Source organism: Rhineura floridana, chromosome 1, assembly GCF_030035675.1.
Source record: "Rhineura floridana isolate rRhiFlo1 chromosome 1, rRhiFlo1.hap2, whole genome shotgun sequence".
Taxonomy (NCBI): Eukaryota; Metazoa; Chordata; class Lepidosauria; order Squamata; family Rhineuridae; genus Rhineura; species Rhineura floridana.
This window is the reverse complement of record NC_084480.1, coordinates 267,344,199-267,356,839: the sequence shown is the minus strand read 5'-3', so window position 1 is coordinate 267,356,839 and position 12,641 is coordinate 267,344,199. Positions and strand designations below refer to the sequence as shown.

The following is a 12,641-nucleotide window of genomic DNA, read 5'->3' as shown; positions in this document are numbered from 1 at the left end:
AGGGCAGCCAGCACTTGTGCAGGTCCCATGTTGGGTAGCAGCATTGCAAGGGAAACCTGCGGATGAGATCCCAGTGGATTCACTGGTGATCAGGACAGAATTGCTGACAGAGCTGAAGCCTGATGCTTCAAGGAGTTGGGTCAGAGTCCTAATGCTAACCCATCTTGAAAAAGGAGAGAACCTCACTGATACCAGCTTCCTAGGAGGTATCTTCTTCATAAGAAGAGCCTGCTGGATCCAGCAGGCTCTTCTTATGTTCTTATCAGGCCAGTGGCCCATCTAGTCCAGCATCCTGTTCTCACAGTGGGCAACCAGGTGCCTGGGGGAAGCCCGCAAGCAGGACCTGAGTGCAAGAACACTCTCCCCTCCTGAGGCTTCCGGCAACTGGTTTTCAGAAGCATGCTGCCTCTGACTAGGGTGGCACAGCACAGCCATCATGGCTAGTAGCCATTGATAGCCCTGTCCTCCATGAATTTGTCTAATCTTCTTTTAAAGCCATCCAAGCTGGTGGCCATTACTGCATCTTGTGGGAGCAAATTCCATAGTTTAACTATGCGCTGAGTAAAGAAGTACTTCCTTTTGTCTGTCCTGAATCTTCCAACATTCAGCTTCTTTGAATGTCCACGAGTTCTAGTATTATGAGAGAGGGAGAAGAACTTTTCTCTATCCACTTTCTCAATGCCATGCATAATTTTATACACTTCTATCATGTCTCCTCTGACCCGCCTTTTCTGTAAACTAAAAAGCCCCAAATGCTGCAACCTTTCCTCGTAAGGGAGTCGCTCCATCCCCTTGATCATTCTGGTTGCCCTCTTCTGAACCTTTTCCAACTCTATAATATCCTTTTTGAGATGAGGCGACCAGAACTGTACACAGTATTCCAAATGCGGCCGCACCATAGATTTATACAACGGCATTATGATATCGGCTGTTTTATTTTCAATACCTTTCCTAATTATCGCTAGCATGAAATTTGCCTTTTTCACAGCTGCCGCACACTGGGTCGACATTTTCATCGTGCTGTCCGCTACAACCCCGAGGTCTCTCTCCTGGTCGGTCACCGCCAGTTCAGACCCCATGAGCGTATATGTGAAATTCAGATTTTTTGCTCCAATATGCATAATTTTACACTTGTTTATATTGAATTGCATTTGCCATTTTTCTGCCCATTCACTCAGTTTGGAGAGGTCTTTTTGGAGCTCTTCGCAATCCCTTTTTGTTTTAACAACCCTGAACAATTTAGTGTCATCAGCAAACTTGGCCACTTCACTGCTCACTCCTAATTCTAGGTCATTAATGAACAAGTTGAAAAGTACAGGTCCCAATACCGATCCTTGAGGGACTCCACTTTCTACAGCCCTCCATTGGGAGAACTGTCCGTTGATTCCTACTCTCTGCTTTCTGCTTCTTAACCAATTTCTTATCCACAAGAGGACCTCTCCTCTTATTCCATGACTGCTAAGCTTCCTCAGACGTCTTTGGTGAGGTACCTTGTCAAAAGCTTTTTGAAAGTCTAAGTACACTATGTCCACTGGATCACCTCTATCTATATGCTTGTTGACACTCTCAAAGAATTCTAATAGGTTACTGAAAGACTTTCCTTTGCAGAAGCCATGCTGGCTCTGCTTCAGCAAGGCTTGTTCTTCTATGTGCTTAGTTAATCTAGCTTTAATAATACTTTCTACCAGTTTTCCAGGGACAGAAGTTAAGCTAACTGGCCTGTAATTTCCGGGATCCCCTCTGGATCCCTTTTTGAAGATTGGCGTTACATTTGCCACTTTCCAGTCCTCAGGCACGGAGGAGGACCCAAGGGACAAGTTACATATTTTAGTTAGCAGATCAGCAATTTCACATTTGAGTTCTTTGAGAACTCTCAGGTGGATGCCATCCGGGCCCGGTGATTTGTCAGTTTTTATATTGTCCATTAAGCTTAGAACTTCCTCTCTCGTTACCACTATTTGTCTCAGTTCCTCAGAATCCCTTCCTGCAAATGTTAGTTCAGGTTCAGGGATCTGCCCTATATCTTCCACTGTGAAGACAGATGCAAAGAATTCATTTAGCTTCTCTGCAAGACCAAGACCAAGCTGAGGAAGCCTTCGACGTGCCCTCATAAATCCGAATAGTGGGTGGATGTCAAGAGGCCATCGTTGTCTCCACTACCAATGTCTAAGGGCCCTTTCTTAGCAGGCATCACCTCTCCAATTGCAGACATGAAGTGCCAGGCATCCCAAGTCTGGGAGGGGAAGCTGTCCTAGTGATAGCAGACATCCCTGGGGGAAATCTGTCAAGGAGGAGCGACTGCCAGGTCACAAGTTCCGGAACCTGGGCACACCTGGGCACTCCTTGGCCAATATAGAGCGATCAGTAGCTCTTTAAGAGTATCCTCAGAATAACTGGAAGTGGAGGGAAGGCGTACAAATGAGCTGCAGGCCACCGGGATGTCAGGTTATCTATTCCTTCTGCCTTTGGCGTTGCGTATCTGGCGAAGAACCTTTTCACCAGACAGTTGAGGTAGTTGGCAAAGAGATCCATTTTGACTCTCCCAAGTGGTCCACTAACTGCTGAAAGGCCATTGGGTGGAATTTCCATTTCCCCTGATGGATTTGCTCCCAACTCAACCAGTCCACTTGACTGTTGTCCTCCCCTCTGAGGTATTCCACCTGGATTGAGTCCAAGTAAAGCACCGCCCATAGGAACAGTAGTGAGGCTTTCCTCTGGAGCTGAACCGACCATGTGCCCCCCTGATGATTCAAATGAGGTAGATAGCCACATTGTTGGTTCTGACAAGCAGCATCCCCAACTGCCTCAATCTCACTAGGTGCTTTAGTGCTAGGCGGATCACACACAGCTACAGAAGATGGATGGGGAGTAAGGACTCCTGTGTCAACCAAGATCCTTGGATCATCTGGCCATCATGTATAGCCCCCCATCCTGTGGGGGCATCACCGATTTGATGAAACCATTGACCCTAGGGCTGCTGCCCACTGTATGGGATCCACTGATGTAGAGGCCAGAAGATGTGACATCACTGCACATGTCTTGTTTATTCTGTCCTGTGCCAGTCTAATAATTCCATGCACTAGGCGAAGAGATGGGAACAACTGGCTCTTGGCATGATTGATTAAAGGCCGTGGTCCTTCAGACAGGCTAAGGTGATGTGTAGATGCTCCCATGATTTGTGAATCGATGATCAAATTAGGAAAACTTCCAGGTAGGGAAAAATGTGTACTCCCTACGTCCTGAAGCATGCCATCAGGATCACTATGACTTTGTGAAGACCCTGGGGGTGGATGACAGATCGAAGGGCCTGGGCCTGTATTGGAAATGGTCTCCCTCTACCACAAACCTGAGGTAATGTGGAAAAATAGGGGCAAGTCTGTTGAGGTGAGGTAAAGGTATCCATGCGAAACTTGTGGCATGTGACGTATTCATTCTGGTTCTGCAGGTGGAGTACTGCTCTGAACAAACTGTCTTTTCTCCCAACTGTAACAAAGAGTGAGTAGTTTCCCAAAAATCCCTCTCTTGTGGAAACAGGTTCTATTACTGCTATCTGAAGCAGGTGAGAGATTGCCTGGTGGATCTTCTCCCTTTGTGTGGAGATGTTGAGCTGGGAGACGGTATGAACCTTGGGCGAGGCGAGGATGTGAATTCAAGATGTAGCCCATGCCAGAGGGTCTGCTGCACCCATTGGTCCGATGATATGTCCCTCCACTGAAGGGCAAACCAGTGGAGGCGACCTCCCACCGGAGTGGTTCTGGCGCCAGAATTTGTGTTTGTATCCACACGATAGGGACCCTAATCCGGTCCTGTTGCAGAACTGCTGATGGCCCCTGACCTGGCTGCTCTGGTCTATTCCATAGGGGGCAGCTGGGTCACCTCTCCTTAGCCCTTCCCAATGGCCTGGAGCCTCAAAAGGGCTGGGCCATCTGATAAGGATGAGGGTTCTCCGAAAGGACCTTCTATTGTCTCTTTTCCTGGTTGAGGGATTTCTTCTTTTCTTTAGATTCCAGGACGTCTGTGAGGGCAGCATCAGCAAACAGCTTTTACCTCCTATGTAGGGTTCTGAGGCCAGAGTAGAGCGAGCCATGGGGTCTGCGTCCCAATGGCACAACCACAGTGTCCTAAGTAAAGACACCCACCGCCAGTGACTGTGTTTCGAATTATGTGGCATCCATTGATGCATCAGTCATGAAGCTCATCACCTGGGAGATTTTTCACTAGGGACTTGCAGACTCGAGTTGGGTCCTGCTATGGGCCATCCTGTAAGTCTTCCCACCAGAGGAGGGAAGTTCTAGCAAATGCAAAGGAGGCTGATACTGCCCCAATTGATAACGCGCTAGCCTCGTGGATTCTTCTGAGGCCCTGATCCATCTTGTGTTCCGTATGGTCCTTGAGATGGGCAACCGAGTCCTTTGGGTTCAAGGACGGGCTTAACAGTTACTATGGGAGCATCCCCCAGTGAGGCTTTCAGCTGATCCATAAGCTGTAGCTGCAGTGTATAATATTTATTGGTTGTTGGAACTGACTTCTTAAATTGCAAAGGGACGTTGAATCCCAATTCAATTAAGGATGGGAGTTTCAGCACCCTAGATTTGGGTTGTTGGTCTGGACACATAGATGCAACTTGGACTGGAGAATCTTCTGGGGAATCCAAACTCAGTGCTCACGTTGCCTTGCACAGGAAGGGAAGAAAGTGGGCTTCTTGGAAGATCCTGTTGGTAGCAACCTCTTCACGTTCTGAATCTCTGCTCCACTCTTCCTCGTCCGGAACAATCAAGTTATTGTCTGGGTCTGGGCTCTGGTCTTCCACATAGCCATGGTGTCTGCCTTGAGCAGCTGCATGTGGATCTGGTGATGTGCAATTGGTTCGTGGTGGTCTTGAAGTTGCAGGTGCATGCAGCAGGTCAGAAGCCTGAATGCACTGAGCCCTCCCCAGTTCTGGGAGGAAGGTCTAGCAGCCCCCTTTCTTCTCCAGGACATATTGAAGAGACTGCTGAAGCCGACAGGTCTCTGGCCAAATCCTACTAGCCAGGATTCTCTTAGTTGTTCTTTCAATTGTTGTAGCATCAGGGATAAAAACTGCAGTTGCAGTTGGTGAGCATGGCCACATGATGGATGCACACACACACCTGTTCAGACTCCTGCAAAGATGTGCGTCGACTGGGAGCCTCTTGAAATCCTGAGAAGTCCTCAGGAGAAGATGTGGCAGAGAAAATGCAATTTAAAATGTAGGTTGTCCTCCTCTTCCTTCTCAGAAAGAGGTTCCTGGTCTCTTGCAATCTGCAAGCAGCTCTGTGGATATCTTGCTGTACATCTATTGCCATCATCCTGGCATACATCACCATCTTGCCTATTCACTTCCAAAGAAGATTCCTCTGAAGCCACCCTGCCCAGTTGAATACATGCCTCAGCAACCTCCTGCCTGCTGGACTCAGCAGCTGTCTCTGGCGTCTGGTGGTCTGTGACTGGCAGGAGCAGTTTGGCCTCCTTAGTGGGAACCGCTGATTCCCTTCCTCATGGGAGCAACATATGGTCTGGGGCTTATGGGGCAGTCTTAAAATGGAGGCCTGTGGCTGAAGCTGCGGGCCTGTATGGAGGCAGGAGACCGAAGGTGGACTGAATCGGGCCTGCTGCAGCCTGCATTGATAGTGAGCGGGCTGTTTGCAGCTGCGAAAGGCTCTGCTGGGCCTGCTGTGGCCTATGCCAACGAGGGGCGATAGGGGGATGGAGGCAGGAGTTGGCAGCCGCAAACTGCTCCATTGGGCCTACTGCAGCCTACTGTGAGGACGATGGGGGAGAGGAAGGTGGATGCGGCAATGTAGCACCTAGGTGGCCTTCGTTGGGCTACTGTGAGGATGGGGGGGAGGAAGGCGGATGCGGCAATGTAGCAGCTTGGCAGCCACAAATGGCTCCAGTGGTGAGAAGGTGACATGGGGTAGGCAGCCAGATAGCTGCTGCAGGTTGAGGGACGCTCCCCTGTTACTGCAGCCTCGGTTGAAGTGGGGGAAAGAAAAGGAAAGCCGATGTCTGGTGTTTTAGGCGGGCAAGCCTTTTCCGTGTGCCTGCTGGCACGTAAAGAATTTGGTAAGCAGTATTCAGAGGTGGTTTACCATTGTCTTCCTCTGAGGCTGAGAGGCAGTGACTGGCCCACATATATGTATTCTTGAATACCCATGGGAATGGGAGAAAGGATGAAACCAACCCAAGAGGAATAACAACTAAAGACAAACAAACATAGAAATATACAGGCCTGAACCAAGAGAGCAGAGAGCAAAGTCAACCATCTTTGGTGAAGGCAGAAAGAACTGAGAAAAGGAACCACAGGAAGCAGGAAGTCCCTGCAAAATTGAACAGCGCTCTTTCCGCCTTCAACCGCTAGGTGGAGCTAGCTACCCCCACCTGAGGTCATCTTTACATGCACAGGAGAAAAAGAGGAAGACCAAACAAGAGATGGATTGATTCCGTAAAGGAAGCCACGGACCTGAACTTACAAGATCTGAACAAGGTGGTTTTATAACACACGCTATTGGAGGTCGCTGATTCATAGGGTCACCATAAGTCGTAATTGACTTGAAGGCACATAACAACAACAAAGTAATCTAAAACCCACAGTAGCTCCAGGTAGCTCATTAAGCCGGATTCCTGGTTCAAGACCTGGAGTTGCTGACACTATATCTGAAAATTTGTCTTAATTCATAGGTGCTAACATTATGCTCTGGGTAATCTACTATTCTGGGGAAGATGATAGTTCTCCAGCCGTGTCTTTAATGCTGAAGATGTATTGTCCTGACACTAATTTGAATATAATGTGGTATTGAATACAATGTGGTATGGAACCAAGATTATTTGTCATAAAAATCTTCTGGTCTTCTTTTTAAAGGTGTGCAGGAAATAGTTGATATTTTATTTTTCCAATATCATTAATATCCCATATATCTAATTGTTTTATGAATCCTTTTAAATACCACATTTTTATTACATGGTTCTTTTTATCCTTTAGATGTAGGAGAAAGAATTGTGGAAAAGGGTATGGTAGATGGACCATTGGGGACTTCAGAAGATGGAAGTGACAGTGAAAACATCCAGGCAAATGGAATTCCAGGGACACCCATTTCTGTCGTTTATACACCATCTTTACCTGATGACAGGTTATCAGTCTCTTCCAATGACACTCAGGTAAACACAGTACAAGTTTTTAATTTAATTTAAAATGTTTGCGGGTATTTTATAGTACTTGAAAAGTTTATATTGCAAATGCTGTGTACAGAAAGCTTGCAGAATCCTGGAGTCCAGATATTTTAATTTTTAATTACTTATGTGTATCAGTACAACCAGTCTATCTAAAGGAGCGCCTCCAGCATCATCAGCTATGCCGCCCAACAAGATCAGCCTCAAAAGACCTTCTCTCCATCCCATCAGTCAAAACAGCCAAACTGGTGAGGACTAGAGAGAGGGCTTTTTCAATTGTGGCCCCCACCCTGTGGAACTCCCTCCCAAATTATCTCCGCCATGCCCCTTCTATGATGAGTTTCCACCGGGCCTTGAAGACCTGGCTCTTCAGGCAGGCTTTTGGGGTGGGCTAGATTTTATCTTCATTGTTTTTAGATTTTCAGTGTCTAGGTATTATATGCCTATGTTGTACGTTGCCCAGAGTGGCTGGACAGCCAGCCAGATGGGCAACTAATAAATTCTATAAATAAATAAATAAAATAAACACATGACAAAGTTTATTAATATGTCATAGGCCAAGATGACGTGTGATATTGCAATATAAATAAAATCTAGGAATAACCTCCGACTCTTGAATTTACAACAGCATGGATTTGATATTTTTCACTTTTTCGTAATTTCAAGAATGTAACTGGTATAAATTGGTAACTTTTTTTAAAACTCACTCTCTGAGCCACTTGTGATCTCTTTGACTTCCCAAGGGCTCTGCATGTGGATACATAAAAAGTCTAGGGCCACTGTTTACTCATTTAAAAACTGCAGCCTTCCAAATGTGTATAATGGAAAATGCTATTGTTTTCTTTCATCTGCACTTCATAAGTGTGGGTCATAGCTGTTCCACAAGCACAGCAGAGTTCTGATTGCACAGTGGAACTTTGCTCTCCAGCAGCATGTACACCCTCAAAATCTGCTTCAGAGAGTTGGAGGACGCTCCTGAGCAGATTTAGAGAGCATGGAGGGAGAGGGGAGGAAAGGGAAGTCCCCTTGCACAAGCAGAGTCTTGTGCGCACAATGTTGGATAAAACCCTATGTCATAAGACTCTTTATATCATCTTCGCTTATAGTGGTGAATATAAAAGTATTTTGCTTAAAACTTTTCACTGTTGTATAATACTCTTATAATGCATTATAGTTTCAAGCATTCCTTTTAATGTTCTGAAGTTATTTTCTTTTTAATGGCATAAGCTTTCATGGACTAGAGTTCAGATGCATGATGTGTTATCTTCAGTTGACAGTGTTGTGTATATGTATATTTTGGGATGCATCCAACTAATTTTTACTCAGAGTAGACCCAGTGAAATAAATGAACCTAAGTTAGTTATGTTTATTAATTTCAGTGGGACTATTCTGAGTAGGACTGGCACTGGGTACAACCCAATGTATGTGTAGTTCGACAGTGTTCACACATCACAGTAAGCCATAACTGATTACTTACTGTGAATTAACAGCATGCCAAGTGCACGTTGCTGAATTGTTTCTGATTTGCTCCATCCTTCCTGAAGCCAGGAGCAACTTTCCATGAACCTTGGTTTATTGTGATGTGTGAACTAGTGCTTGTGGTTTGTTTTTTCTTGGGGCAACAAATCACAAGTTCTTTATGGCATACCATAACATACAAATGGGGCCACAAACATGGATATAGAGAAAGAAATGTAAACAGTGAGATCAAATGGTAAGGAAATGCAAAAAGCATAGCCTGAAATATATGCAAAAAGCATAGACTAAAATATACGCCAAAAAAGCATAGTGACTGTTCACACCAGCAGTAACTGCTGATAACAATCTTATCATATTCTTTAACTCAGGAAACTGCATTTTGAGGTAGTTTCAGATCCTGGGTTAATGGAAAGGTTGGTTAGCACATGGTCATGTCAGACCCACTAAAATGTCTTTAAAGAGAGAGGAGAGAAATTCCTTTCTCGTAGGGGAATACCTGCAAGGGCAGAGTGCATAATCCCAAAAAAGTGCTGGCTTCTGATTTGGTAACTACAATTTTCCATGAGCCAACTTTGTATTTGTCTGATCGCTGTCAAACAAGAATGTGATGCATGTTGACTTTTTGAACCAATTAGCTTTTTAAAAGCCAATATGCATCACATTCTTGAGAATGACAGCTTACTTTGAAAATTTTAGTACTAACAGCTGCATTATTTACTAGAGAATATTGTATCATATTCTTCTGTCTCCAAGATGGGAATTATTTGGTTCACCCCTGCTAATGCAAGATGGCATACTATGCTATGTTCTTTAGGAATCTGGAAACTCTTCAGGACCTACCCCTGGTGCTAAATTTTCCCACATTTTGCAAAAGGATGCCTTCCTAGTATTCAGGTCACTGTGTAAACTCTCTATGAAGCCTCTGTCAGATGGGCCACCTGATCCAAAGTAAGTTGGGATTATTCTGCTGTGAAATACTTAGATTATGTATACATGCACAATAGCACTTTCCCCTGATACCCCCATGCAATGCAGTATATAACATCAAAGCTATATCACTCTCATTGAATCATATAAAAAGAAAGCTAGAATCTATTGCAACGTGACTGATCAAAATAAATTAAGCCAGATAATTCCATTTGGAAACTTCTGAGTTGGATAGACCATTCCATCCATATGAAGTCATCTCTGCAGTCAATTGGATTTTATGAAGGACTTGGATAGACACCCCCCATTGGTTTCAGGAAAGAGGATCTTCCTTTGGAATACCAGTTAATAACATATTATAGAAATCCAGTATCTTCATGATCATGTTCCTTACATAGATTTTTCTGTACCACAAAATAGATACTACTGAACAACCCTTGTTTGAGAATATTAGAAGAAATTATTTGGATGGGAGCCAGTTTTTGAGGTGTTTTGGACAAATATAACATTAATCATCAGTGCTAACATATAAAAGGGAAATTGTGGTTTAAGAAATTACTATGGATTGGATACAAGGAGTAGGTTCGATCTTAGCATGTCCATGTCATGGATTAGCATATTGGAATCCAATTTGGATCCAACACTGAATATATTTTATAGGTGGCCAAAATGGAGTGGCTTCCATAATATAGAAAAATACATTGGTATAATATAACTGTGATGACCCATTTGTTAGAGCTTCATTGTTAAAACAACTGTATTTATGAAGCTCTTAAATTCCTTTTGGTGAAAGAATAAAGAACTAAATTGTATAGTGTTTATACTGCAGGATATTATAACACAACATCAATTCCATACTTATTATATGGGCACATTAGTAAGAGTTAACTTTAATGGCTTTAAAATGATTTTAATGTTATTTGTACTGCTCTTTTTCAAATTTTCTCTTAGACCAGCAATGTATAGAAATTTTCTAGTACATACCCAATTTGATTTTCATTTTTTTCTGGCCTCTTAGCAATATCACAAGAAGCTGTTCTCAGATTGTCTGTTAAATTACAGTGTATAGTACATACCTATTCTTTTAAAGAAATGATGAACAATACTGTGGTATTAGTCTTTTTCAAAATATCTGAAGCTGAGGTAAATCTCCCATGCCATTGGAGAGAGCAAAATTGATACTTGTTTTTTCCTATGATTTAAAAAAAGAGAGGGTTTTCCCCTTCTCCCCTCTCAGTCACAAAGGAAAAAGTATATTAGGAGAACTGACTTGAGTGTTTCGGAAACTGGCATGCTGGTAGTATTTATAAGATTGTAACTGCTCCAAAAAGGTCAAGGTGCTGTCCCTAGCAATGAGAGTGATTAAACTACTGCTCCTGATTGGAGCATTTTGCTGGGGTGTCTGAAATGCAAAATGTGTTATACAATATCTGTCACTTTCAGTCAATCATAGTTTAATGGCCACAGCCTAATACATTAAATTGTTGGTTTATTTTTATATTTATTATTGTCTACCATATCCCAATAACTTAGTGAAGTTAGAGATAGTTTTCATAAAGAAAAGAATCCACCACTATTCAAATAACTATGATTATTTCTTTTAGGTCTCATGAATTGCGCTCAAAGATCCTTTCACTGCAGTTGCTCCTATCTATTCTGCAGAATGCAGGACCTGTTTTCAGGACAAATGAAATGTTTATTAATGCTATTAAGCAGTATCTTTGTGTTGCACTGTCTAAAAACGGAGTCTCATCTGTTCCGGAAGTGTTTGAACTTTCACTTTCTATATTTCTAACTCTACTTTCAAATTTTAAGACACACCTGAAAATGCAGATTGAGGTAAGATAAATTCAGTAATTTAAACACCTTGAAGTAATTCAATATTCCTCAAGGCAACACATATAGTTCAGTTAAAATAAAATAACCCTGGAGTATACATGAGGTTTGCCAAAGAACAGTTCTATTCTAGTCTCAGACTTCTTAGACCTTTTTAGGTTTAAACACCACCTTGTTCTAAATAAAATAAAATTTCAGTGATTACAGGCAGAGGTAAATATAGCAATGGGGATGTGGTGAATTACCATAGAAGACGAGGGCAAGGCTATCTGCACCTTGTTCCTTGCTGCCACTCCTCTCATGGGTGGGTTCCTCATTGCTCATCTGCTCTGCCCACTGGCCTGCATGTGCTGTTGTTTAATGCCAGATGGGTACACAATAAGACCACTTTCATCCATGATTTGATTGTGGATGAAGGTGCCAACTTGGTGTGCATTACCGAGACCTGGGTGGGTGAGCTGGGAGGAGTTGATCTGACCCAGCTTTGCCCACCTGGATACTCAGTGCAACACCAGCACAGGCTGCAGGGACGGGGGGGAGGAGTTGCTGTGGTCTACAGAACTTCCATCTCTGTCACCAGGAAACCCCTCTGTCTCGGAGCTGGCTGTGAGGGCCTGCACTTGATGTTGGGCTGAGGAGACAGTAAACTAGGGTTGCTGCTGGTGTACCATCCACCCTGCTGCCTGGCAGCTTCTCTGACCAAGCTGGCGGAGGCCGTCTCGGCTGTGGTGTTGGAGGAGCCCAGAACGATAGTGCTGGGTGATCTCAATGTCCATACTGAGGCTGCCTCTAGTGCTCTGACTCAGGACTTCATGGCCTCCATGATGACCATGGGGTTGTCTCAAGTTGTCACTGGTCCAACACACATAGGTCAGGACACACCCTCAACTTGGTTTTTGCTCCAGATGAAGGAAGGGGTGGTCTGGAGATAGGGGGTGGTGGATGTCACCCCATTGTCATGGTCAGATCACTTCCTGGTGAAGTTTAGACTTATGGCTCCAATCCTTCCCTGCAGGGGTGGTGGACAGATTAAAATGGTCTGCCCCTGGACACGAATGGAATCCACCGGATTCCCAGTAGATAGAGCAGATGACCCTGTTGAAGCCCTTGTCACGCTGTGGAACAGCGAGGCGCGTTGGGCTCTTGACATGGTTGCCCCCGAGCACCCTCTCAGGCACTGTGGAGCCCGGCTTGCACCTTGGTACACCAGT

General features: G+C 44.3%; 1 protein-coding gene across 4 annotated transcripts in view; it reads left to right on the top strand.

The window, feature by feature from the left end:
• The window catches only part of ARFGEF1 (ADP ribosylation factor guanine nucleotide exchange factor 1), a 148,397-nt gene that overhangs the window by 51,167 nt on the left and 84,589 nt on the right, over nt 1–12,641 (top strand). For all 4 annotated transcript variants that reach the window (XM_061600560.1, XM_061600570.1, XM_061600552.1 and 1 more), the window contains exons 8-10: nt 7,001–7,176; nt 9,482–9,615; nt 11,199–11,433. In XM_061600560.1, the coding sequence (XP_061456544.1) occupies nt 7,001–7,176; nt 9,482–9,615; nt 11,199–11,433 (545 nt within the window). The remainder of the gene's footprint in view (nt 1–7,000; nt 7,177–9,481; nt 9,616–11,198; nt 11,434–12,641) is intronic.